At 33.1% G+C, this 23,927-nt stretch overlaps 1 protein-coding gene across 2 annotated transcripts in view; it reads right to left on the bottom strand.

Annotated features, from left to right (window-relative positions):
* LOC118197358 (regulating synaptic membrane exocytosis protein 2-like) overlaps window positions 1-23,927 on the bottom strand; it is a 376,040-nt gene that overhangs the window by 251,260 nt on the left and 100,853 nt on the right. For both annotated transcript variants that reach the window (XM_085808856.1, XM_085808855.1), the window contains exon 2: window positions 19,992-20,196. In XM_085808856.1, coding sequence (XP_085664982.1) covers window positions 19,992-20,196 — 205 coding nt within the window. The remainder of the gene's footprint in view (window positions 1-19,991; window positions 20,197-23,927) is intronic.

Raw genomic sequence — 23,927 nt, 5'->3', positions numbered from 1 at the left:
AAATAATGCTTTTTCTACAAATTCGTGTAGAAAAAGCATTATAACAAAACTGGCTGCATTTGTTACTTTAAATTCTACAAGAAAGCTCAAATAAAATTCCGTAGATTTAATAATGTATTAAAGTACATTTTTTTCTTCATTCGAAAGGTTACTGAATACTATTCTAGGCTGCACACTTGATATAAGCGAAACAGAACAAGCGAAAATTGTAACACATTTGTGCTTAAAAAAATAAGCAGCAAACGTTAAAAGAAAACGTGTGAATGTAGGAAGAGGAGTTTCAACATGTTAATGGCGAAAGTATATAATTTACATACGAGGCACAAGTTGCCTCGCCGAATGAAAATAGGCAACCAAATTAGCAAAAAACGCAATCCTGCATTTACACCACAACGCCTTAAAAAGAGGCATCATAAATGCGTCAGTTTCCAAGCAGTGATAGTTTCGTGTAATCCGAGACAGCTAAGGCGAAAAACATGAGCGGAGGACACCATTTGCACAATGAAATGACCTGGAGGGTTGTCGGGATGTTTCAAGCTGGTGCAAGACAATCCGCTGTTGCAAGAGAGTTTAATGTGCATCGCAGTGTCATCTATTGGCTGTGACATCCTTACCAAAGAGATCAAAACCCCTGTAGAAGTCGTCGATCTTGACGCCAGAGGATTACCACAAATGCAGAAGATCGCGTCCTGTTGCTATGTGCAAAACGCTGTAGATCACTAACAGCACAACAAGACGTCCCATATCCCGCAAACCTGTATCAAATCGACTGCATTAGGATGAACTGTATGTCCAACGACATGTGGCGTGTGTTCCTTTGTCGCCATCGCACGACAGAATGCAGCTGAATTGAGTCCGCAAACATCGCAGTTGCACAGCAGATTTGTGGAGCTTCGCACTCTTTACGGATGAGTCTCAATTTAACATCCAGAACGAATCCCGAAGGGCAATGATATGGCGAGAGCCAGAGATACGCTATCGGGCACCAAATTTAGTCGAAAGAGTCCATTAGAGAGGAAGAATCTTATACGAGCTGGGATAGTAACGAACAGTAACACCGACTTCTACGTTCTTGGTGATTCGGGCGACAGCCTTTCGATATCGCGATTCTGCGTTTATCTACATTATATTTCGTTTTTCATAATGTTGCTAGCTTGTTTACTTTTTCACATATCTTCTTGATTCTATACTACATTATGCACCGATACATGGGCCTCACTATAAATTTTTCATTCCTACAGATCACCCATTCTTTGCGCTATTAACCAAAAATCATACATGCAAATATTTTTAATTCTCATAAAAAAGAGCATCCAGCTCTATCGCTTTCAAAATCAATAGAGTATTATTCAAAATCTACATCAGACCAGGGTTGTTTACCTTTTTGCTTAATTTTAAATATTTTTTATAAGGTATTTTGTTTCTCCTTCGAGCATGCCTTCGTGGTGTAACAATATCACATTCGGCGCGTATTCAAGAGGTCCAGTTTTGAGTTCCGGCGAGTTCTCATTTTTCATGTGCACCTGTTTCAGAAAAAACCCTAATGACTCTACCGTGGCGCCCGAGGTAAAAGGTGGTGGACAATAATTCGTCACCAGCTGGATTTGGCGATTGAATCCCATGATTCTCGGTCCCCCACTAGAAGGGGGAGTATTTAAGGTATTTTCTCCCTCCTTTTCCAACACGTCTTCTTAACGGTAGAACATTCGGCGCATATTCGAGAGCTTCAGATTCGAGTCCCGGCAAGTGCATTGCTTATTTTTCATGTACTCCTGCTGCGAAAAAAAAATTCTAATCAGTCTACACGCTTTTTAACTAAAGATTACGTTTACTATAATGCACTTCTCTAATAATGGGTTTATAAATATTTTCAAAAAATAGAAACGCTGTTGTTGTTAAAAGTGTTTGTTTTGTGCTTTTTTTCTAGTATTCTTGTGAAAAAAAAGGTCCTGCAATTGGGAAAGAAACGAAAGCATTCTAACTTCCTACCATAACGTAAAAGATTCTTTGTTAAAAAAATCTATCTTCGATAAATAATACCTTCGTTTTGCATACCGAATCATAAATTATTCAATTACAGCAGCCTTAAAATAAATAGTTAAATATTTCGACTAAAATAATAGTTATATTAAACATGAATTATCGGGTAGTAAAACAATCATTTGACATCAATAACTGAATAATGAACAATGACCTAACGTCAATAATTTTAGTTTGCCTATGAATGTTAACATTTTTATCTGCAAATAAATTAACTATACAATCTCTATTACTAATCAATTAGTAACGATTTTGGTGTGATTTGAACTAGTATTTACACTTTTTCTGAAACAGTTTCTGGGTACTATCATATCAATGTTGAAAAATCACGCATACTTTAAAGTAAATCTCATTCATTTCACTAATTAAACATCAACATCTATCCACATTCGATCCCAAACGAACAGGCTAGCTTCATGGTTTCATTTCGTTCTTTTCCCTATGGTAACTTGAATACGTCTTTCCTTTCTTCAAGCAAATAGTCCTAGTGGGCTTTGCCGTATTTAAATAACCTAACGTAACCTAATTGAGCACCAATGAATAGTTAGAAAGCATCTTTAGTATAAAAAAATCTCCTGTCTCTATTACTTTCAATATTTATCAGTATTAAACATATTATTATGGTTACGCTTGCTTTATGTTTGACATCTAGGTGTTTCGGTTCTTTAATAGACGATAATTCAATTTAATTTCGTATTAAAAAAATTGATCCCTTTAATTTCATAATATTTGTAAGATCAAGTTAGGTTAGTGGAGTATAGTAAAGCACACGGGGACTATCTGCCTCATGGCAGGGTTGATTCTAAGGAAACTTGGCTCATATTTATGTTGCACATGCGGAAAAACGCAAAACATAACATACATCTAGCCCGTTCTCCTGCCACAGAACCCGGGTCGAACTCTCATCATTCAGAGACTTTAACCACTTGACCATTTGTGAAGCATATGTAAGTAAAGTATCCTACACAGATATAGTATTATACTGATCTAATGGTATGACAATATTATTTAATACTGATACAGTTTTTCTGTAAGGATTTTACAAAAAACTAATTTTCAACCTTTCAGATAAGTTTATAATGCTCATTATTTTATAATTTTCTCTGACTGCTATTGATAACATTTATTTATTTTCTTTACTTTTTTTAATCATCTTTTCCTTCATTATGAACTACAAAGGAATATTTGTTCATTTTGAGACCGTATTTGTTTCATCAATGATAAAAAAATTCACTGCTTGCCCTTTAGATGTATTCCAATTCTCTAATTATCTTTGTAGACTTTCTGTATAGGTATCCCATCCTAGCGGGGGAAAAATTGAGGCTCATGTAAAGGTCAGAGATATAGGTAGATTTAGGACTACTAAAATGGTGCACTCGGTTGGCTATATTATAAACATTCAAAGTTAACTACTAAGCATAAAAGTCGGCTTATTCATATCTCTCATATAATGACTTTGAAGTTAAGGTTACCTGACGGAAATATTCAATATATTGATACATTACAAAAGTACAGAACAAATTTTCCGAATTTCTAACAATATTAGTTGTATCTTGATTGAACAATATTGCATTTCTTCATTATAATGTAAGAAAGAAGCCCTCTTTTTGAAGCACAGCCTGAAATCTCATGAGTATTGCTGTAGCAAAAAGTAGCCATGGTGACTTTATATGCCAGCGGTGGGTAAAATAATCCACATACATCTAACATAATTTAATAGTTAATAAAGGATGATATCTCCTTTACACATTACACGGGTGAAACACGTAAGCAGTGGACAAATATAAATAATGAGCAATGTTAATATCAATTTTGTACCACTCTCCAATCAATAATGATGTCAATTCCTTGGTTGAATCAGGCAGTGGTGTTCTCCTAACTTTGATCTCAAGAATAGTCTGCGCAGGCTTAATACTGTTCCATATTTGGTGGCTGGGAAAGCCAGAATAGATGCTTTACTTATGTTTTGTATTTTCATAATCAAAATCACAGGCACCAAGCCACGTGGATTGCAGTCTTACAGGCTTTAAAGACTGCATCCCCACTTGGAAATATTATAAAATCGTTTCGTTGGATCTACTAATATAAAATATCAAGGTACTTTTTTTTAATATCTGTTTTACTTTTTTATGTAAGCGCCGTAATCCTTTTAGAGATATGTTCTAAAAATCGCAACAAACGATAATTATACCGTGAAAACTTTGTTTCTATGATCAGGTTGAGGCTATCCGAAAATCGGCCTTGTTTCAACATGTTAATTACGAAAGTATATATTAGAGAATTTTTTTTATATTCGACAAACTAGTATCTATTGTACACGGATAATTACTGTTATGGGTTGGATCAATAAGCATAAAGTATGAATCTTGTGAAAGTGAATAAATATGGTTTCTTAGTAGTTCTCCAAACTATACATACTCACCATTAGTCTCTTTTACGTATTTTTCCTAGCTACTAAATATAATCAATCATATTCTACTGTCCTTGAAAAAAGTGCTAAAATTCCAGTATAAATCAATGTCAGAGCCTCTTCTGAGTACAAACATTTCATTTTTAGACATCTTATAATAACTTGAGACAAGTTCTGTGTAGCTTTTGGTATTGTGGTTAACCAGTAAGCCGTTTACCTCAATAAAGCTGCAAACCTCCATAACAAACTTATTGGATTCCTTGAAAATTCCTTTCATTTCGCTGTATTTTTATATGAGATCCGAATACTCCTGCTTTGATTTTTGATGCAGATGGTTAGAGTAAAAGTAATAATTATATACGAAATAGCCGAACTGGCGAATAGTTTTATTACACAATGGTGAATTTGAATTATTCTTTAAAATAGAATACTTTCTTTCGAGTGGAATTGTTGTGTAGCTTATAATTTAGAATATCGACACATTAAATTTTGATTACTGTGATTAAATTAATTACGTTAAATTGTTGTATAGCAAATTTAATCACAGTAATCAAAATTTAATGTGTCGATATTCTAAATTATAAGCTACACAACAGAATGTACTGCAACAGCGAAATAGATTTAAGAAAGCTTTGTTTCTGGTAGCTGTACGCTCTTTAGAAGTGATATAATTGTACAAGTGTCTCTTCCATTCTTCTAGACAATTAGAACATTTCTTCGCAGAAAAATATTGGCCAGTAAAATGAGTCTTACTCTATTTTGGAATATTAGCCTCAAATGCTTATCTTTCTTTGAAAACCTCTTCCCATTTACAAAAACTATTTCTTATTCATTAATCGAAATTATGCAAAATACTGAGCCTTATATTCTCTTTTTCCGTTAAACTTGACGATCGTGTTTAGGGAAACAATAGTATATGGCCGCAAGTTCTGTTTTCCAGGGTTTTTTGTACTCAAAATGCACGAAATTCAGTCTAATCTTTGATCACTGCTGTTTAGATTTCATCACTTCTTATTACTATGCATACATCCTACAGTAATCGGTAAAAAAAAAAAAACAATCTATTTCTCATTATTTCATTCTAATTCATCGAAGTAACTGATTTGCTTTGAGAGACTTTCTTAAACCAGGAGAAGACTGCTGACTCCAAAACCTCATAACTCATCGCACGCGAATTCATAACTACATAGTTTCCAACTTTATCTTCGAAAACTAGATTACGTGTTTACTGCGCTGCCGTCTTTTGGTAATGAAGAGAAATATTCTCCCCTAAGCCACTCGGCGTCTAATTACGTAGAAAGGTATTGAAGGCGGCACCTAAATACTAGCATAGTGAATAAGTCCTGTCCACTTTCGGACTAAATAGCTAAACGATATAGAGAGAGGGGCAATTGATTGTGCTGCCATATGGTGCAGACGAGACGTACAGCTTAGAATGGGATCCACACATTTTGTATGATAATGAGTTCGAACTTATACACTGCTCCTCTAGAAGCCAACGATTTGCCACCCTACCACAGAGGTGTAAAGAGAAAAAGTGATTTTCTTCCCACTTTTGGCGTTTCTCTCGCTGAATTCTAAAAGCTCCATTCAGCAAAAGAATTTTTTAGGTTACAAGTAATTGATAGCTTTGTATAAACATTTCAGATATCAACGTTAGAAATCAGAGTCAATTTTAATTGCATATTTTATTATGCTCCCTTTTTTATAAAATTTCTCAAGGTTTTAAGAAATAATCGCATTCTTAAATTAAATTTCACATTTCCATATAACATATACGTGCCCCTTGTTATGAAATATTTCTTTGCGACTGTTCATTTCCTAAAAGTTTTGTACGGAAACTTTTATGCATAAAAAGTGTTCTAAATAAGATTATGTTGTTGCTTCTGAAATAAACAATATATTGATGAAGAAGGTTTTCCACGGTTTTTTTTATTATTTCTATAAATTAGGGAACAAAATCTTGTTTGTATATGCAATTTAAAAAAATTACTCTTTTTTATAATTTTCCTTATAATATACAAGGCATCCCATAACATAATTTAATAGTTAATATGTTGTTCCCAGGAAAAAAAAACACATTTTATGTTACACTCGAGAAGTTATAAAATAAAATGTCTTTGGAATGAATGCGGTATTCAGTTCATTCAAGATCTAAGCGATTTCAAAGTCCCATGATGTCACTTCCATGAAGGTGAATAAGGGGTTTGGTTTATACATGAAGAAATTACCAAAGTCGAAAAAAATGGCAAAGCACACAAGAGCTGTATGCCTAAGAGTGAGGAATACCTTCGTTGAGGGCTTTCTGAGGGAAATTGGCATGTACCCACATTAAACAAAGGACAAATCACGGAAACGCCTATGCAGCCAAACCGTTAGCATTGATTCGAGGCCAGTTCGATCTACCAGTGGTTAGCTCGGCCACTGGTGGGCAGGTGAATGTGTCTGGGTGATTATCCTATAGTAGCCTCTCAAATGACATCAACATGGGCGATGTTGCATTGCTAGTTTATAGGGTGTGACACATGGTGCACTCAGATGCATGACGTGATAATGCCAGAAATCTTGTGAATATTGTCGAAGTCTAACCGAATGATCTCAGTAAATTATTATGTAATGATCAAGAACTCCTGGTATAAAATCATTTTCGACCATAAAATGAAATCGGTGTGCATTTCAAGTCCGACGATCCGTAGATAGAAATAACGTCTCCAAGAATCAGTCAGCCGTAACTGACTTCATGATATTTTTGAATCGCATTATCTCCTGACTGAAGCCGTGTTACGAAATTATTTCAATGATATTTTCTTTCTTCTAATCTTCTGAATACGTCAAGTAACACTGTCAAATTTTTTGTTGGGGCACCAAGTATATTTTTTTGTAATGCGTAAGAAAATATGCTTTTAATTTTTTTTTCGATTTTGGTAATTTCTTTATGTTGGGAAGTAATTACAGTTTTCAAATTTAAGATAGAAGAAAGGATATAACGCAGTATGATTAACTAATTATTTTACAAATTTGAACATATTTATTATTTCAGACAATAATTCGAGCTCTTTCTTTTGCTCTATACACAGTTTTTCTAATTTTCTTTCTTTCTAAAAATTACAGAAAGTCATTATTATTCTAGCCGAATTCGTTTTTGTGACCAACGGGTTTTTATTAAGAAATATAACCGCTTTCAGTAAGTAATTTTTTTTGGATATTTTGATGTAAAAATTCAAAAGTCTGATGTTTTTATAGTAAATTATAAAAATCAATTGATTTCTACCAAGATATGAATTTTGCGAAACGTTTATATAAATACGCGTTTTTTTTTTTTTTTTTTTTTTTACAAATAAAAATGTTACAAAACATTACTGTGAATTATTTTTCTAGGTATCAAACGTAAAAGTTTCCGAATATTACACTTGCGCAATCAATCATTTACAGGTACTTCACCCAGATGTTGTCTGTCATTACGCTTTCATTGTGTTGTCTCTGATAATCTGCTTAATGTCTAGCATATCCTGTTTAAAGGCTCACCTTGCTCTTCAAAGTGTTTTCTTTGAACTTAGTAAGGAAAGCGTAAAACGTTTTCCGAAGACAAACTTCACATTTCAATACAATTAATTAATTGGACAGTTTCCGTTCCAGCGACTTTTATTTGTTCAATAGGATTGACTAAGTTTAAGGTGGAGTGACTGGTATGAGTTTCTTACCAGCTTCAAAAGTCTCATGCATTTTGGGAGTCGCACTTTAGCATTTTTGGAGAATCTATTTGTTCTAGATTTGGTGAAGTTACTACGCACTGAAACTGCAAGCCCTGGTGCCAGTTCCCTGCAATGTATTCGCTTCATGTTCTAGGCTAATATTTATTTTTTATGGAGTAATAAGACATTGAAATTTGAGATGAGTGGAAGAAATTACTTTTACGAATTTTCTGGGAAACTCTTATTATCTTGATGCTTCCAGACTGGATTGACTTTTTTTCAAGTGTGATTCCATCCAGTGTTCATATCATCATATGACTGACTTTTGACAGAACTGATTGTTCTTAGAATATGCTGCGCAGAAGGGAACACATATACGATAAACATGTTGAGAAACAGAATGTTTCAACTGCACCAATTGTTCTTACGTATCTAGTAAAAGTGTATATCATGTCTGTTAAGTGACTTGAGTGATATGTTTCAGTGAGCATCAACGGTGTGTTTGGAAAAAGTATCGATATGCAAGAATTAATTGTTATACGTCGTTCAAAAACTCTGCGTATAAGTATTGGGGAAAGTAATGGAATGTGTATCGATTTTTAAAATCAATCAACGTGAGTCAATCTTGTGAAAACTCACTAAATACTAAAATAAATACTAAGTAAAATACTAGTTAAATCAATATGATTATCGGAAAATTGCGCCACATCATATCTTAAATCATCACGTTGTTGTAAATCAGTATTGTGCATCACTATGAGTTACTTCTTTATAATTTAAATTGAATTGGGCAATTGTATGTTTACCCTGTGTAAGTATATCGAGATGACTTTTAGCTTTTGTAGGACATCCAAGTTTAATGATAATATATACATATATACTAATTAATAATCAAGTATTGTCCGTTATGCAAATTAATGTAATAATGTTGCAGCGTAAAAATATATTTATTTTGATACCTTCATTAGGTAGCAGGGGTGTTACCAAACTATATCTTTGGAATTTCTTTAGAGATGCAATACAATAAGCATACACATTCAAATCCATGCCTAAAAATTATTTTAAACGTACTTTTTTTCTACTATAGCTCATAAGGTATTTCCTCCCTCCTTTCCGCATGCCTCCGTGGTGTAATTGAAAGCATATTCGATGTGTATTCGAATATGCTTTCAATTATTCGAATAGTTCAGAGTTCGAAATCTGGTGAGGACATTAGGCATTTTTCATGTCTTCAAAATAACTTAATGACTCTACAAATGGGACTCGAACTTGAAAGTGGGGAGCAATAATTTGTCATCGTCAGAATTTGGCGACTGAGTCCCCTAATCCCCAGTCGCCCTTTAAAAGGGGGAGTACATAAAGTATTTTTCCGACCTTCCAGCATGCCTTCGTAGTGTAATGGTAGCACAGTCGGGACGTATTCGAAAGATCTAGGTTCGAGTCCCGGAGAGGGCATTGCACATATTTCACGTCTCCTGTTTCAAAAACATCTAATGTCTCTGCAAGCTTATGGCGGATCTCATGCTTAGCTATATCGCCCCAATCTTTTGTAACATCTTGTAATTTAAATCCTGTAAACTAATTTTTAACAGGTACATATTTACAGGGATATTTAACAGTATATTAGATCAGTCGTTTCTTTATAAATTTACCAAAGACATAGCATAGAGTATTTACCTGCTGCCTGCAGCTTTAAAAATTTTATTTTTCAGGAAAAATTGTGTCATATCTTTTTTGTATTTTGCGATAAACTAAAAAACAATAGTCAGTTGATTATCTTATGTAAGTCAGAGCATAAGGGTGCGATCAGGCTTTTCCATCAACTAATTAATCACAATTACTCTGTGTTGCTGTAGTAACGAGACGTTATAAAAGGAAATTTATTTCAATTACCCTACCACTCTCTAAAGCGAAATGTAAATAACTTTATCACTAATAATACACTGTTGGACAATTGTTAAGGACGGATGACAGTAGCAGTGATAGCAACGACAAAATGGAACGCAGGAAAATGGGGACATTAGCACAAGTGCGTGATACAGTAAGATATGTTGTGCGTACGAAAGTTTTGGATTGCAGATGTTGTTCGTCACGTAACAGCGTTGATAAGAGATGTGCAGGATTTGACGCGTATTGATAGTTGTTGTTCAAAAGCAAATTTTAACGGGAAAGAATGAATTGACAAACTTGCAGTTTTCAGTACATCTTTCTGACATCAATTAGATGATTTTACGCCTGGCCGATTGGAGAAGGGCAAAAAATAACAGATGCTGCTAATGAATTCGAGATGCTGCTAATGAATCCACAGTGTTTGCCACAGTCAAAGCTTTGGAAATCACTACATATGAATGGAATGTATAGCAGACATCATGGAGGAGGTCGGTATTCGCAGTACGACGCCTGCAGAAGATAGGTACATATTGCTAGTTACACAAAGGAACCAGCGAAACACAGCTACTAAGGTACTTGCTACTGGCAAGCAAATCTCCCGAAAAACTGTGGCAAGACGTTTGCTTCAAGAAGGACTATACGCTCGCAGTCCTATTGCATGCTTTTCATTCTCTAGATGTCACTGTTCTGCTCTTTTGCAATGGTGTCTTCAGCACCGCAATGAGGGAAGACTACTGGGCTTGAGTTTCATTCTCAGATGAAAGTAGGTTCAGTCTCTCGTCTGATTGTGGACGAAAACTGATGTGGCGTGAGAGTTGTACTGCATAATAGTCCGCAAACATGCAGAAAAGAGACAGGTATTCTACATGTAGTATCATGGTATGGGCTGATCATGATCAACGACCGTACATTGCTCTGTGTGCTTCCAGCTGGGACTGGCCAACGATACAGTAATGATGTTCTGCTGCCTAATGTTTGCATGTTCCGTGGTTCTGTCGGTGATAAATTTGTTTTCATGGAAGATAACGTAACATGTCATCGAACAGTCTTCGTCCATGATTGTCTAGAGAGTGAGGGTATTCAACACCTCGCATGGTTTCTCAGATACATTCTCAGATATAAATCCCACTAAAAATGTCTGGGATGCTTTGGGGATAAATATTTCTGATCAGCAATGTCCTCCAATAAGCAAGGACACCCTCATCCATTCACTAATAGAGGAATGGGATATATTGCCCCAACAGCTGCTGGATAATATTGTGCAAAGAATGACACGATGAGTGGAATCTTGCATCGCCCTCTATGGTGGTCATATCCCGTTTTGACATCTTACGCCATAATGCCTGCTGACGGTAATTGTATTTTTTTTCACTTTCACTTATTCAACACAAAATGACCATGTACTTTTTGAACAATTTTCACAGCACAATACATTATCTTTATTTTTATGTCCTAGTATTCTGGCATTATTTCATTTCACTTGGCATCCAACCACATTTGTATTTTTGCGCGCTACACAGCCATTTGTGGTTACTCACTTAATAATTGTTTATCAGAATAATATATGCAGTTAAGTAGAAGATGTTTACAAATTCGAAATTAAAGACATTCCTGGCATGTAATCCTGTAGTGTAATGGCCTGAATGTAGAACTAATTATTGGAAGACTCAGGTTCAACTCTTAAAAGAAGTCTAGTAAATTATTCAAGACTATTTGTTTTATAATATCTAATAACCCTAAGCTGATAGCTAGATTCTTAGCACATTAACCCAAATAATCATGTATCGAACATATCACGACTGTGAAATATTTGTGACAATTATCAGTTTAAACAAATTCTAAACTCTTGTAACTCGCATGGCGTAGTACAACTATTAGTTTCACATTAATATAATTTTCATCCTATTTGTAAGATTCTGAGCAAGAAGCAGAAACTTACTTTTTAGTAAAAATTTAAAAATTGTAATGAGCACAATCGCGTAAAAAAGTTTACATGACTCGAATCAAGAGAAGAAACAGACTTATAATATTTTGAATTTTGATGTGATGTAAACGAAATCTAAATTTCAGTATTTCTTTATTAACACGATGAACTCTCCTTTAGCAATTCTGATAGTGTAACAAAGCTAGTGACAGTTCGAATATTTTAGAAAAATTCCTCTGAATCGAAATTTTGATTTACTTTATTCTAAGATAGAACTGTTTAAATAAAAACCTAATTCTTTAGTTCTTTGAAATTAGTTTTATGAGTCTAATTTCCCCCAGATTGTATTGATGAGAAACGAAACAATACACAAATTTTAGAAAGTTGTTGCTAATAAAATATTTAGAGTAAATTTTGGTTGATCTTTACATTATGGTAACTTGGCGATTTTTTGGCGAAAATTTGGCAACCAACTCTCCTACAGCAACCCTCTATTTTTTTTTCCCTGTCGCCATTTTGTCTTCACGAAGTAAAGACATGTTTCTTTTCTTCTTATCTACTGAACACTTCTTCCAACAATCTACTAGCCGAATTACACTTATGCTAGAAATTTTATCAAACAAAACTGCTTAATCATGAAAAATATTCACTGCAAAATTGGGAAAAAGTGCACAATACCATACTCCTTACGCGTTTTTCAAAATAACACATACACATAAACCAACGCCGACTTATTTTTACTTAAAAAAAACATCCCAGAATTGCACAAAAATGGCATTGCGCACACTCTTCACTATATCCATGTACATTGCTTTTTTCTCATAAATTAGAAAAATTTCACGAAAATACATGACAATTTTCTCAATCTTTAAACCCGGTAAAAAGAACATATATGAAATTACCTCATAGCGAAAAAGTATTTACCCTTTACAAATATGAAGATTTCCACATATAAAATAAATAAAATATCCAAAAACTTTTACCTCTAAATCATCTATTACATTATACACGTCACCAACGAATTCATACCGCAAGTATTACAAATACTTAGTATCAAATATTTAAATTATTTCCATGCACGTTTATTTCAACTTAAACGTATACCAAATTCCTACAAACATAAAATTCACAAAATAACTATCATTTCATTAAAATATAATTAAATTCAAAAACACTACTTAAAATATAAATGAGCACATACATTAAATTAATAAAAATTACCTTACAATCCTAATTACTTTAAACTAAATCATTGCTAATAACAATTTTCCCAATAATACCAAATTCCTTTCCACCTTACATTTAGAACATTGCATAAAAATAATACCTTCAAATAATTAAAAATACTAACTTACCTAATCTTCTTCAGAATTTTGATTACGTGGCGGATACACTTTTCTAATTCATTCAATAAAATTATTGAAAGATTTTTTTCTGCGAATTTTTCCTCCATACTTCCTCCGCTAAATAAAAAGCAAACTTCTCTTTATCACAATGCCTAAATACCCATTTCGAATTCACTTTAGTTAGGGCCATGGGATCCAAAAATTACACAACACTGTTTCACACAACACAGAATAAAGCTAAATACAAAATTTCCACATTTTTTCCCGATTTCCCCCCTTTTCCGATTAAAGAACCGTAATTCGTCCATTAATATCACATGACATATCCCATGATCTCTCATTTCCCTCACGCAAAATAATGCGTAATCGGAACTGAGTACTGCTCACATTATTACCAAAGTCCCAGGTAGTAACCTTTATCGCTTCCAAAATGTCGCCAAACTACCAGTTACCATATTGTAAAGATCAACCTAAATTTTATTTCAGAGGTCATAATCGAAATGAATGTTTTCAATATAAAGGACTTTATTTCTGTATACGTTTTACTCATGAAAGTAAGTAATTTCATTTATTAGTTAAATAACTGTGTGACTAATAGTATACCACTTGACAAGATGTAAGCTATAAATAATTTAAAAGGAAAGAAAAAGAGATGGGAAAATTGTTTAATTAGTAACTACGACCAAATTACTAAAAAGTAAAAAAGGTGATTTGTGGTACACGTAAGACCATTAAAGCTCTCAGAAATTACCACCGCATTATGTAATATATCTAAAAGCGGACTTTTAAGCTAAAAACGTTTAACATGAATGATTAGCTGACTCTGAATATAATATTTTTATTACCTCATTCAAATTAAGCCAAACTAACGTTTGGTCAAAATATGTCTCTTGAAACGTTTTGATATATTCAGAATGTATGAAAATTAAATACCTAATAAAACATATCCTTTCATTTTGCACTTCAGTAAATACATTGCATCACATCTCACAAGTTCCTAGTTGGTAAACGCTATAAACATGTAGAGACATTAGGTATTTTTTGGAAGCAGGCAAGATTAAAAATTAGCAACGCCTTCGCCTGGAATCGAACCGCGGACCTCTGGAATACCGGCCCAGTATGCAGAACCACTACACCACGAAGGTATGCCAAGAAAATAGGAGAAATACCTTATATACTCCTCCTTTTTAAAGGGCGATTGGGGATTAGGAGACCCAATTGCCAAATTCCGGGTGTACAGATTCATCCTCCACAAGCCTTTTAGTTCGGGACACTGTAGAGACATTAGGTTATTTGGAGGCAAACGAGATGAAAAATTAGCAATCGCCTTCGCCAGCAATCGAAGCACGGACCTCTGAAATACCGGCTCAGTTACAGCACGAAGGCACGCTAGGAAAGTGGGAGAAATACCTTATAAACAAATTCCCAAGTTATTCGTCAAGGATACTCGTAATCCTGATAAAGCCCTTTTTTGAATCTGGAAAAGATTCGGGCTTTACAATGCATGGTTCAAGTCTATAAAAATAGTTAATTTGGATAGATGCTATAAGAGGTTATCAGTACGTTTCAGAGCTCATTTTCTTACGTGTTTAGATGGTGCGCTTATTTTCAACTAAGGAATAATTTCTGGTTAAATGACACAAGTGACGACTGTCCATTCGCTTAAGTAATAGCAAAAAAACTATTCCTGTTAAAGAATGTCATTTCCAACATAAGAAGGCAGAAGAGACCCAGGAGATCATATCGAGAGGTATTAACTTTGATTTTAATGATCACTTTCGTTTCAGAAAGCGACTGCCGATGTGAATACTCCAGCTTGTCGCTGATTCCATTATTAGGGTTATGACCCTAATTGCATCTCACTGATTGGTTTGAATTTTGTATTATTTGGATTACCACAAAACACACGAGGGCTATCAGCTTAAATGCAGAGGTTTCTTCATGAAGCATATTTTAATTAAAACTGGCTCATAATCGCTTCACATATGGGGAAAACCATAGAAACATCCCATGAAGCCAGCAGGCTTGCCAATATCTGAAAGCGTAATGAGTTACTAATGCTCAGCAGTCTTACCGTTCAGCCGCTGGTGGGTTGCTAATAACAAGAAAGGTAGATTTTAAGCATTAATTCATTTTCATAATAAATCAATGAATCTAAGGCAAGGAAAATTTATATTTCGTCAAAATAATGCAAATATTAATTTCTTAAGTTACAATTAGTTGAAAATTATACCATGAATATATTTGATTTTAAGAAAGTTAAAATCAAGTAGCCCCATCTCCTTTTATACTCGTCACTGACTATGCAACACAGGGAACCCATATTCGCGGTTGATTATTCAGTACAGTGGGATGATACTCTCAACCATCCGCTGTAAATAAATGCTTAGACAGCTATGAAGATTTAAAATAGAGCATCATAGTTTTGGAAAGAGGTGGCACCTGTTGATTTCTCAACCATAATACTTCCTCATGCTAACACCCATGAAACACATTAAGCATGCATCTTAAATCAATATGTGGGAATATTAATAATAATTTAAATCACTGCATAAGAAAATCACAGATGTTGCGGTAAGTGCATTGCCAACATAAAAACGTTAGGAATCCAGGAATTCTACAAAATTCTGAAATATAAAATTTAAAAACGAATGAAATCAGTATAGTTACTAAAGTCTGAATTTTATAAATATGTAAAAGTTATTTCATGTGTTTGTTAGGCTGATACTCGGCTGACACTGAAATTCTTGTTTGTATTCTTATTAAACTTGTACTCAAATGAGAAAATTTGGTTTTTGGCATTTGGTTTCGAGGTTAAAGAATTAAATCAAACTGAACTTAATGAATTAGACTTATTTCTAAACTTTCTGATTCATTCATCCATCTTAAAAGTTTATATACCATTGCAGATCACATTACGCAAAACAGGATTTAAAGAATTTGCTGAAATTTATTCATTATCTAATGAAACTCTTGCAAGAAAAATTTTTCATCATCTGTGCTAAATGATAGTTTGCTTGATTATCTCACATGCATTTAATCATTTGCCAATAAATGGAAATTGACTCGTTTTTTAGTTACTTGAAATCAAAGGTATATACTTTGTCTAACTCTATTTACTGAATCATCTTACATTTATTGGAATTTAATTACAATAATTCTAATCAGTAACTGAGAAAATAAATGTAGGTTTGCATTTTGTTTTCTTTACTTTTACAAAGCGTGTACAATTCCATGCACAAAAATTAGACAAATTATTTGGCTATTAGACTCTCAGACAAATTAATCTATCATTTTATACTTCTTGAAGCCAAGCCTTTGTTTGTTAAGTGTACGTTTCTTTTTATTTTACTCGATTACTGCAAAGAACGCGATTTCTCCCTACCGAAGGCTAGGGACTTTCGTGAAGTTTTTTTAAAGAAATTGACTCGTATTCACATTATATATGGGGAAAATACCAGAACCTCTCAACAAAACTAACCCATTTACCGGCATTCGTAAAGGGGACGAACTACTAAAATTCATTGGTCACTCAGCCACTGGTGAATTGCTGGTATATGTATTTGAATCAAAAATACTGACAGTTAATATTTATTTGTCAGTTTTTAACTGATTATTTGTGAAGCAATGTTCTGCTGCCAGGTAGTATGTAATCTCCCAACATACATTCCAAAAAAACAATTTAAAAGGCATCATTGGCTGCTTAATTTCATATTGGAAGATTTTATGAGCTGAAAGTTTTCATTCATTTATATAAGGTGTTCATAGAGTCAGGAAAACATAATTACAAACAAGAATTATTTTAATATCATCTAGAACTTTAATGATATTTCATGCTGAATGGATAACTTGGAATGTTGATTGTATTATAAAACAGGAGCTATATACAAACTGACTTTCCCAGCTTTTTTTCTACTTTTTTCAAAGCTTCCTAAAAGAAAGAGCTTGATTAAGGATAAACCAATAAATATGGATGATTTGAAGACCAATATAACACGTTTAATTAGAGAAATTTTGCTGGCATGACTTTCAACCCTAAACTGAAAATTATCTTATTAATCTGTCATTCTCTGTATTTGTATAAACTAAATATAAATATTTAGCTATTATCGCGGTTATTCCAGGAGTCCTCTATTGGTACTAGGTGTTCCAGTGAATAGTGTTGTTGGAAGAGTAAACGTGTGCTGTAGTTGAACCCATAGTGAAACCCATTTTGACATTTCATGTAGAATTTCCTGAATTATAGAAGCTACATTAACTTCAAAGCTTCCGGATTATAATAGTATAGTTACCTTCTTCATATAACAATTTTAAAAAAATTTAAGGTTCTAAAGTACAGACAATTCCCTCACAGAAAGATGTTTGGGTGGCCTAAATACCTGACCTGCTTTTAGAATTGAGTATATATTTTAGATTACTCACTTATCATGGTATAGCATTAGATTTCTAAATACCGTGCAGATAGTTCCTTTTTGAAATTAGATTTTTTGACTTAATATCTTATAATAACTGCAGCTTTTCTTGAAAGCATTCACTAACCTAAAAATACATATTTAAATGTACATGAAAGCACAGACTGCATTATTCTGTATTAGGAATAATACAGAGGAACTAAATTAAACCTAGTTTAGATGTTAAGTGTTGCAATAATATATTTTAATTTCTGAGATTCAAGTTAATAAACTCGCATACACTCATCTGATACCCTAGTAAAATCATGATTAAAATTATGTTACCATTAGTAGGAAGTTTTTAAATATTAACTCACAGACTAACAGTCCAAGAATTCTGTCTAATATGGAAACTGCATGAATATTTTCATTTGCTTTTTCTTTTCCAATGGGAACTGAAAAAGCAACAGCTTTATAACTAGACGACAGAATTTACTATACTGAATATATTTACTTCAAAACAATAAACCTTTATATTTACTTCTCAAGAAGAATATTGGATGGCTTATTACAGCTTTACTACATTGTTCTAAATGACTGGAATTAACTTTTGTGACAAAGAACATCTCGGATTAAAGCAATTTTATAAAGCGGTGGGCGAGTTACAAGATATGTCGTATCAAAGAAAGAATTTAATTAAGAAACAGTTTCGTAAATTAGGATATGATGTTACCTTATGCGATTCGGTTATAAAATATTTTGGAAGAATTATTGCTGAAATTTATTCAAACATACGTGATCATTGCTAAATAAATTCGAGCTAGAAAGAAACATAAGCATACTGGTTAAAAACTCTTTGAAAGAATATGAAAGATTTGCAACAAATGTTCAAAATGGAAAGAACATTAGAATTCCTGAAATTCTTACTAATCGATTGTTTAATGGCTGAAATGATATGAAATGCTTCTGAAATAAAAGTTTCTACAAAACTCCCGCAAACCAAGAAGCCATTTGCTTTTCAGCTTGGGGGAGGAAACAGAAAATGTTTTATCTGAAAAGGAAATATATTTGTATCTAAAAAGGTTTTATCCAAAAAGGAAAAGGCATTTTGCAATTAATATTTCTTTTCTTTACTTAGGTTCTTTGCAAAATGAGAGGTGCTAATGACAAGTTACTACAAAAGCACAAAACATTAAAATGAATAAAAAAGAGAACTGCCTTTAAAAGCATTCCAATTTTGAATAATCCAAATATTTTTTCAAATATTTAATACGCTTTTAGCTGAAGTTTTCTATCTTTAAAAATTTGCTTAAACATCAAGTTTATGAAAAAAAGCTTGATAAAATGAATGTATGAAAGCACACTTCTGTATTCGAATTTTCAATTAAATATATATTAAATATTCAATAACTAAACTATCTGGTCTCTATATAGTATTGATATTCGATGCAATGTTCAGCGATTTTATCAAGTATATATATATATATTTGCAGGTAGTAAACCTGTGTAGTGTACATATTTGAAGGTAGGCAAAAACAATGAATATGTTCTCCTCTGTCGGTCTATAAAACTAATTATTATTTTGAATAACTATTGGATAATGAGGAAAATTACAAAACTAAAAATTAAATTTCTTACTCTCCTTTAAAAACTCGAAAAGAATTTACGTATCTCCTACTAGCCACAGTACTACATATTACCAATATCCTTTGAGCTTGCTGTGGGTTATCACATCATGTATGACATAAAATCTGAAATTTTACTGTGAATTGAATAGGATATTATATCTCTAACATAGATTTAAATGTTTGCCTTATATGCATTTGCTAATTTTAACAACAGTTATTTGAAACATCTGAAGGTAAGATGCAATTACCGGGTGTAAAACATTTGTTGCAAGGTTCAGTTGTCATTGCACATTAAGCAACATTCTTGTAATTATTTAAGATAATTTTACTTTTGCAAAATTTTTAATTTATTGCTGCTTTTAAGTTAAATATTTAATACGTTATTCAAGCAAATATAAAACTGATCTCTTTCTTTCATTTCATATCTCTCATTTTTTGAATGGATTTATTATCTTTTTGCCATCTAGATTCTCCATCTATCAGGAGTAATTGTAATTGTAGTTTTTCCATGAGAAGCAGATTTACCTTTTCACTTACTTATTTGTACTTTTGCAGCAATCGAAGCACGGTTAATGAATTTAACAATTTTAGGTTTCCTCTCTTTCTTTTACTGTTTTATTTTAACTAAACATAAATACTAACTATATATAAATAAAACAATTTTATTTACCTTATTTGACCTAAGAGAAACTTTGCCACCACACCGTGCACAGCAACGTACGTTACAATAATTGCAGACATGACCTATGCCATCAGCGAACTTAGTTTTTAGGCAGATTTGGCAAGTAGCGTCTAATTCGATACCTTTCCTCCGCTGCTCTTCATTCCTCATGCGGATTGCCGTCTCAAGGAGTCGGACTTCATCCTGTTTCTTCCTACAAAGGAAAAGAAATGGGGAAAAATTAAAACTGTGTTTTCTAAAATGTAAAGCTTATTTCTGCATTAAAAAGGATCAGTGCTTGAATATCTGTACTCCAAAAATAAGTCGATGACTATTTAACGGTGAGGTTATTGCTTGATCAGTTTTGAAATGATGGATAAAAGCTCCAATGAACTTTCATCGGCAGATTTGCTAAGAAAGCATTCATACGATCACTTTTTCGTCACTAACGCTATAATATTAAGTAAGGAAAGTCAACTTAGTTCGCACCTACGGAAAGGTTCAAGCCATAGCCAATCAGGGATCATAGAGCCGAGGCCTGAATGCCCATCTGACGCAGAGCGTTTCCGTCGCTGTAACTGGTTAGCTCTTATACTAATCACAGCTAATTAAGGTAAAACGTTAAGCCCGTTCACATGCATAGCTTCTATGTATGTCAGTTAGCTGATGTAGGTGATAAAGTTGTCCTGTATCAGGTTCTTCTTTATGGCGCATTCAGAAACGAGCAGTCTTCAATTCCTTTCGCAACTGATTTCAAAGCTAAAGGACTGACGTTCTTTACCATTTCACTGGATATGATATGAATTTGTTTAAATTACATTTTTGACTTAGGTTTGAAATTCTTTTCGCAAAAAACGTAACACAAGCATGTTTCTAATAATTTAATAGCTAGTTTGTTGCTCTGCAATTATGTTACGTAAAAAAGAACAGGAATGAATTTTATAAACCTATACTCTTGACTTTACTGCATTTCTTGAAAGCAATGCTCTCTGCACATTGAAAATATCCAAAATAATAAAATCAGTAAGAAAAATAAAATAAAAAACTCAATAAAACTTTTTAAAATAAATAATGAAGATATTTATTTTAAGTGATCGCAAGGATCGCAGTGATATATATTCAAAATATATATCACTGAGTTCACCAGCTGCGAAAAACTTAATTTTTATAAACGTATGCATACCTTTAAAAAATAAAATACCTTAATTGTTTTGTTCTAAAATGCATTTTTCCCTCAAATATACACTTCTAAAATCGAAGGATCTCAAAATTAAAACTTTATTTTTTCGAATTTTATGACCTTTTTTATTCATACTGTGGTTTGTTTAAGATCGTTTCGTGCTCTAGGCAAAGCGTCCTTTCAAGTGTTCCAAAGCCGGTTTTCCTGATTTTTGAGGAAAAATCTAACTTTTGGGGAACCAAAGCTTGAGGACGTAGTAATCAGACACATAGTACACATGGTTTGTTCTTATGTATTCAAAAGATTTTGCATTGCTAACGTAAATAATGATTAGTAATTAATCAACATAATATAGATTTAATTATGCTTTTATAATTTCTCTTGATTCTCCATTCATGTGCTTCCAAATTTTCTGCAGTATGTGGTAATTTTACTTCAGCATAATATAATGGTAATCCTAGCAACTTTTACAGCTCATCGAGAGTAAAGAAATTACCTTAAAACTGTAATGAATTAAATATATGTGTGTAGCTTAATAATCGATACATCCAATTTCACATACCCAACACTCCTCATAGACCTTAGATTCGATTACCAGCTAGGACATCTACTTCTCTCAAAATCTGATGACTCTGCAATCGCGCGTAAAGTAACATCTAATAGAGAATAACTCATCGCCACCTGGATTTGGTTTTGATGATTAGCAAAAGGTGGCTTTATCTGCTTCCTAATTTATCCTTTCAGTGATGGAAAATGCAAGAAAAAATAAATTAAACGCATTTCTTCTGTGTGTTCTTATGGTGTAGTATTCAGCCCATCCACTTCTCAGTGGGAAAGAATTCGATTCGGTTACCGAAGAGGCTAAAGTTGATATTTCAAGATTTACACCTCTCAGAAGCTTAATCTCGTCAAAATGGCCAGATCAGTTCCACATTTCTATAGTTTGTTTCTTCGTACTGTAGAAAACATTGCTTGTTTTGCTAACGTAAAAAAGCAAATGAATGCGGAATAAATATTATCTCAATTAACAGGAAGGCTTTCTAGAAAGGAGGATTTCGTGGAGAATATACTAAAACAAACTGGATCGAATTGATGTTACGTATGAAAAAAACCACGAAAACCAACCATGTAACCAGCCCGTTCGCCTGGGTGCGAACCCGGTGCAATGTACGACTGTTCTGTGGTCTTAATCACTCGACCACTTGGGAGGTGTTTACAAATTAACTAGTAAATTTAGGCTTTGAAAAGCATGCACTAAAGTATTTAAATTTTAGTCTAATAATAATTTGTATTGTTTTTTATAAAATATACTGCATATTATTGCGGAAAACTGCGTAAATAAACTAAGTTTATTTTTACGCATCATAAAATTCAGTTGGATGTCATTTCTGTTTAAAGAACATTCTCGTAGCTGTTACACTAACCCGGAAGCTAAGAATCCACCAAATGACGTCACAATTCACTGATTACTTGATCATTTATTCGGTTATTAGATAGATCGATAGCACGTCTATTCACTTCTGACATAAATCGAGCGTAAAGGATCATTTCCCAGAATGATCGATGTCCTGGTGACATATTTATAAAAGTCGAATCAAGACATCGAGAGAACTTACATTTCCGATTACGTCACGTGTTACGGATCGATCACATCAGAGGCAGTTGATTCGATTAACTACTTTGGGCAATTTTTCCCGCGTTATACATCTGAACTAGAAACATAATTCACTTACCTCGTCATAGATATAACAAAAAATAGCACTTTAACCTTTAAAAATATGTTTCGTGACGAAGGATTTATTCCTTATGTGTTTCTGTTGACAATGAATATAGAATTCGCTTCCTTTCCCATCTAATAATATCTAATTGATTAAACGTCTAACAGGAATGAATAAGTAAGTGAAAACTAATAATATGTAACTACTTATATATCATGCATCACATACAAGTTAAAATTCTTAAATCAGAATTTCCTCTGTTCTTAATTACGAGGCAGAATTTCCATATGAAAAATATGAACGTGTTATATAAGTTTTTGAATCGTTGATGACAAGTTAAATAAATTAAGCTGTTGTAAGCAGACTGTGAACAAACAGTACTTTCAATATAAAAAGAAACTTAAGAAGTGATGAATATGTAGTATGTATAACAAGCAACACAATATTTAATCTTTTTAACCATATAACTTTATTCTAGGAAGGAGAATTAGAAACTCATGAACGTTGAATGGTACTATTTCTTATGCAAATTAACTTTCTGCTCGAATAAAGAATAGCATTCCCGCATAGCATAAGATTATTATTGCTCAAATAGAAAAAAATATTGACTCTGTAAAAGTAAGTATTTCACCGCATATCAATATCAAACGTTGCAAAAAAATAAATCTTATATATGAGGAGACACATATTTTAGGATTATGTAACGATTATTCGTTATATAAAAAGAGGCTCAAGGCATAAAGGTACAAAAATGACTAACATAGAACATGGTTTCGAAACAGATAATGCGCAAGAGTGCAAATACAATGCTCATTCGAAAGTACATAATACATAAATTATAACTACACTGCAACTATAAAATTAATTGATTCATTTAATTTCATTGTTTAGTGATTCAATAATTATCGTCGGTTTTTTTCGCAAATACAAACCGTAATCAAAACAGCTTGGTTTTCAAGCGCTCTATTATTTCGGCCATTAATGTCTTATACATTATATTCCGTTGTGTTGAAAAGAGATTCAAATCCTGTTGCTATAGTATTGTAG

This window comes from Stegodyphus dumicola, chromosome X2, assembly GCF_044657685.1.
Source record: "Stegodyphus dumicola isolate Sdum_Otavi_A_Nest chromosome X2, ASM4465768v1".
Taxonomy (NCBI): Eukaryota; Metazoa; Arthropoda; class Arachnida; order Araneae; family Eresidae; genus Stegodyphus; species Stegodyphus dumicola.
Note: the sequence above shows the minus strand (reverse complement) of the source record. Positions and strands in the feature narration are given on the sequence as shown.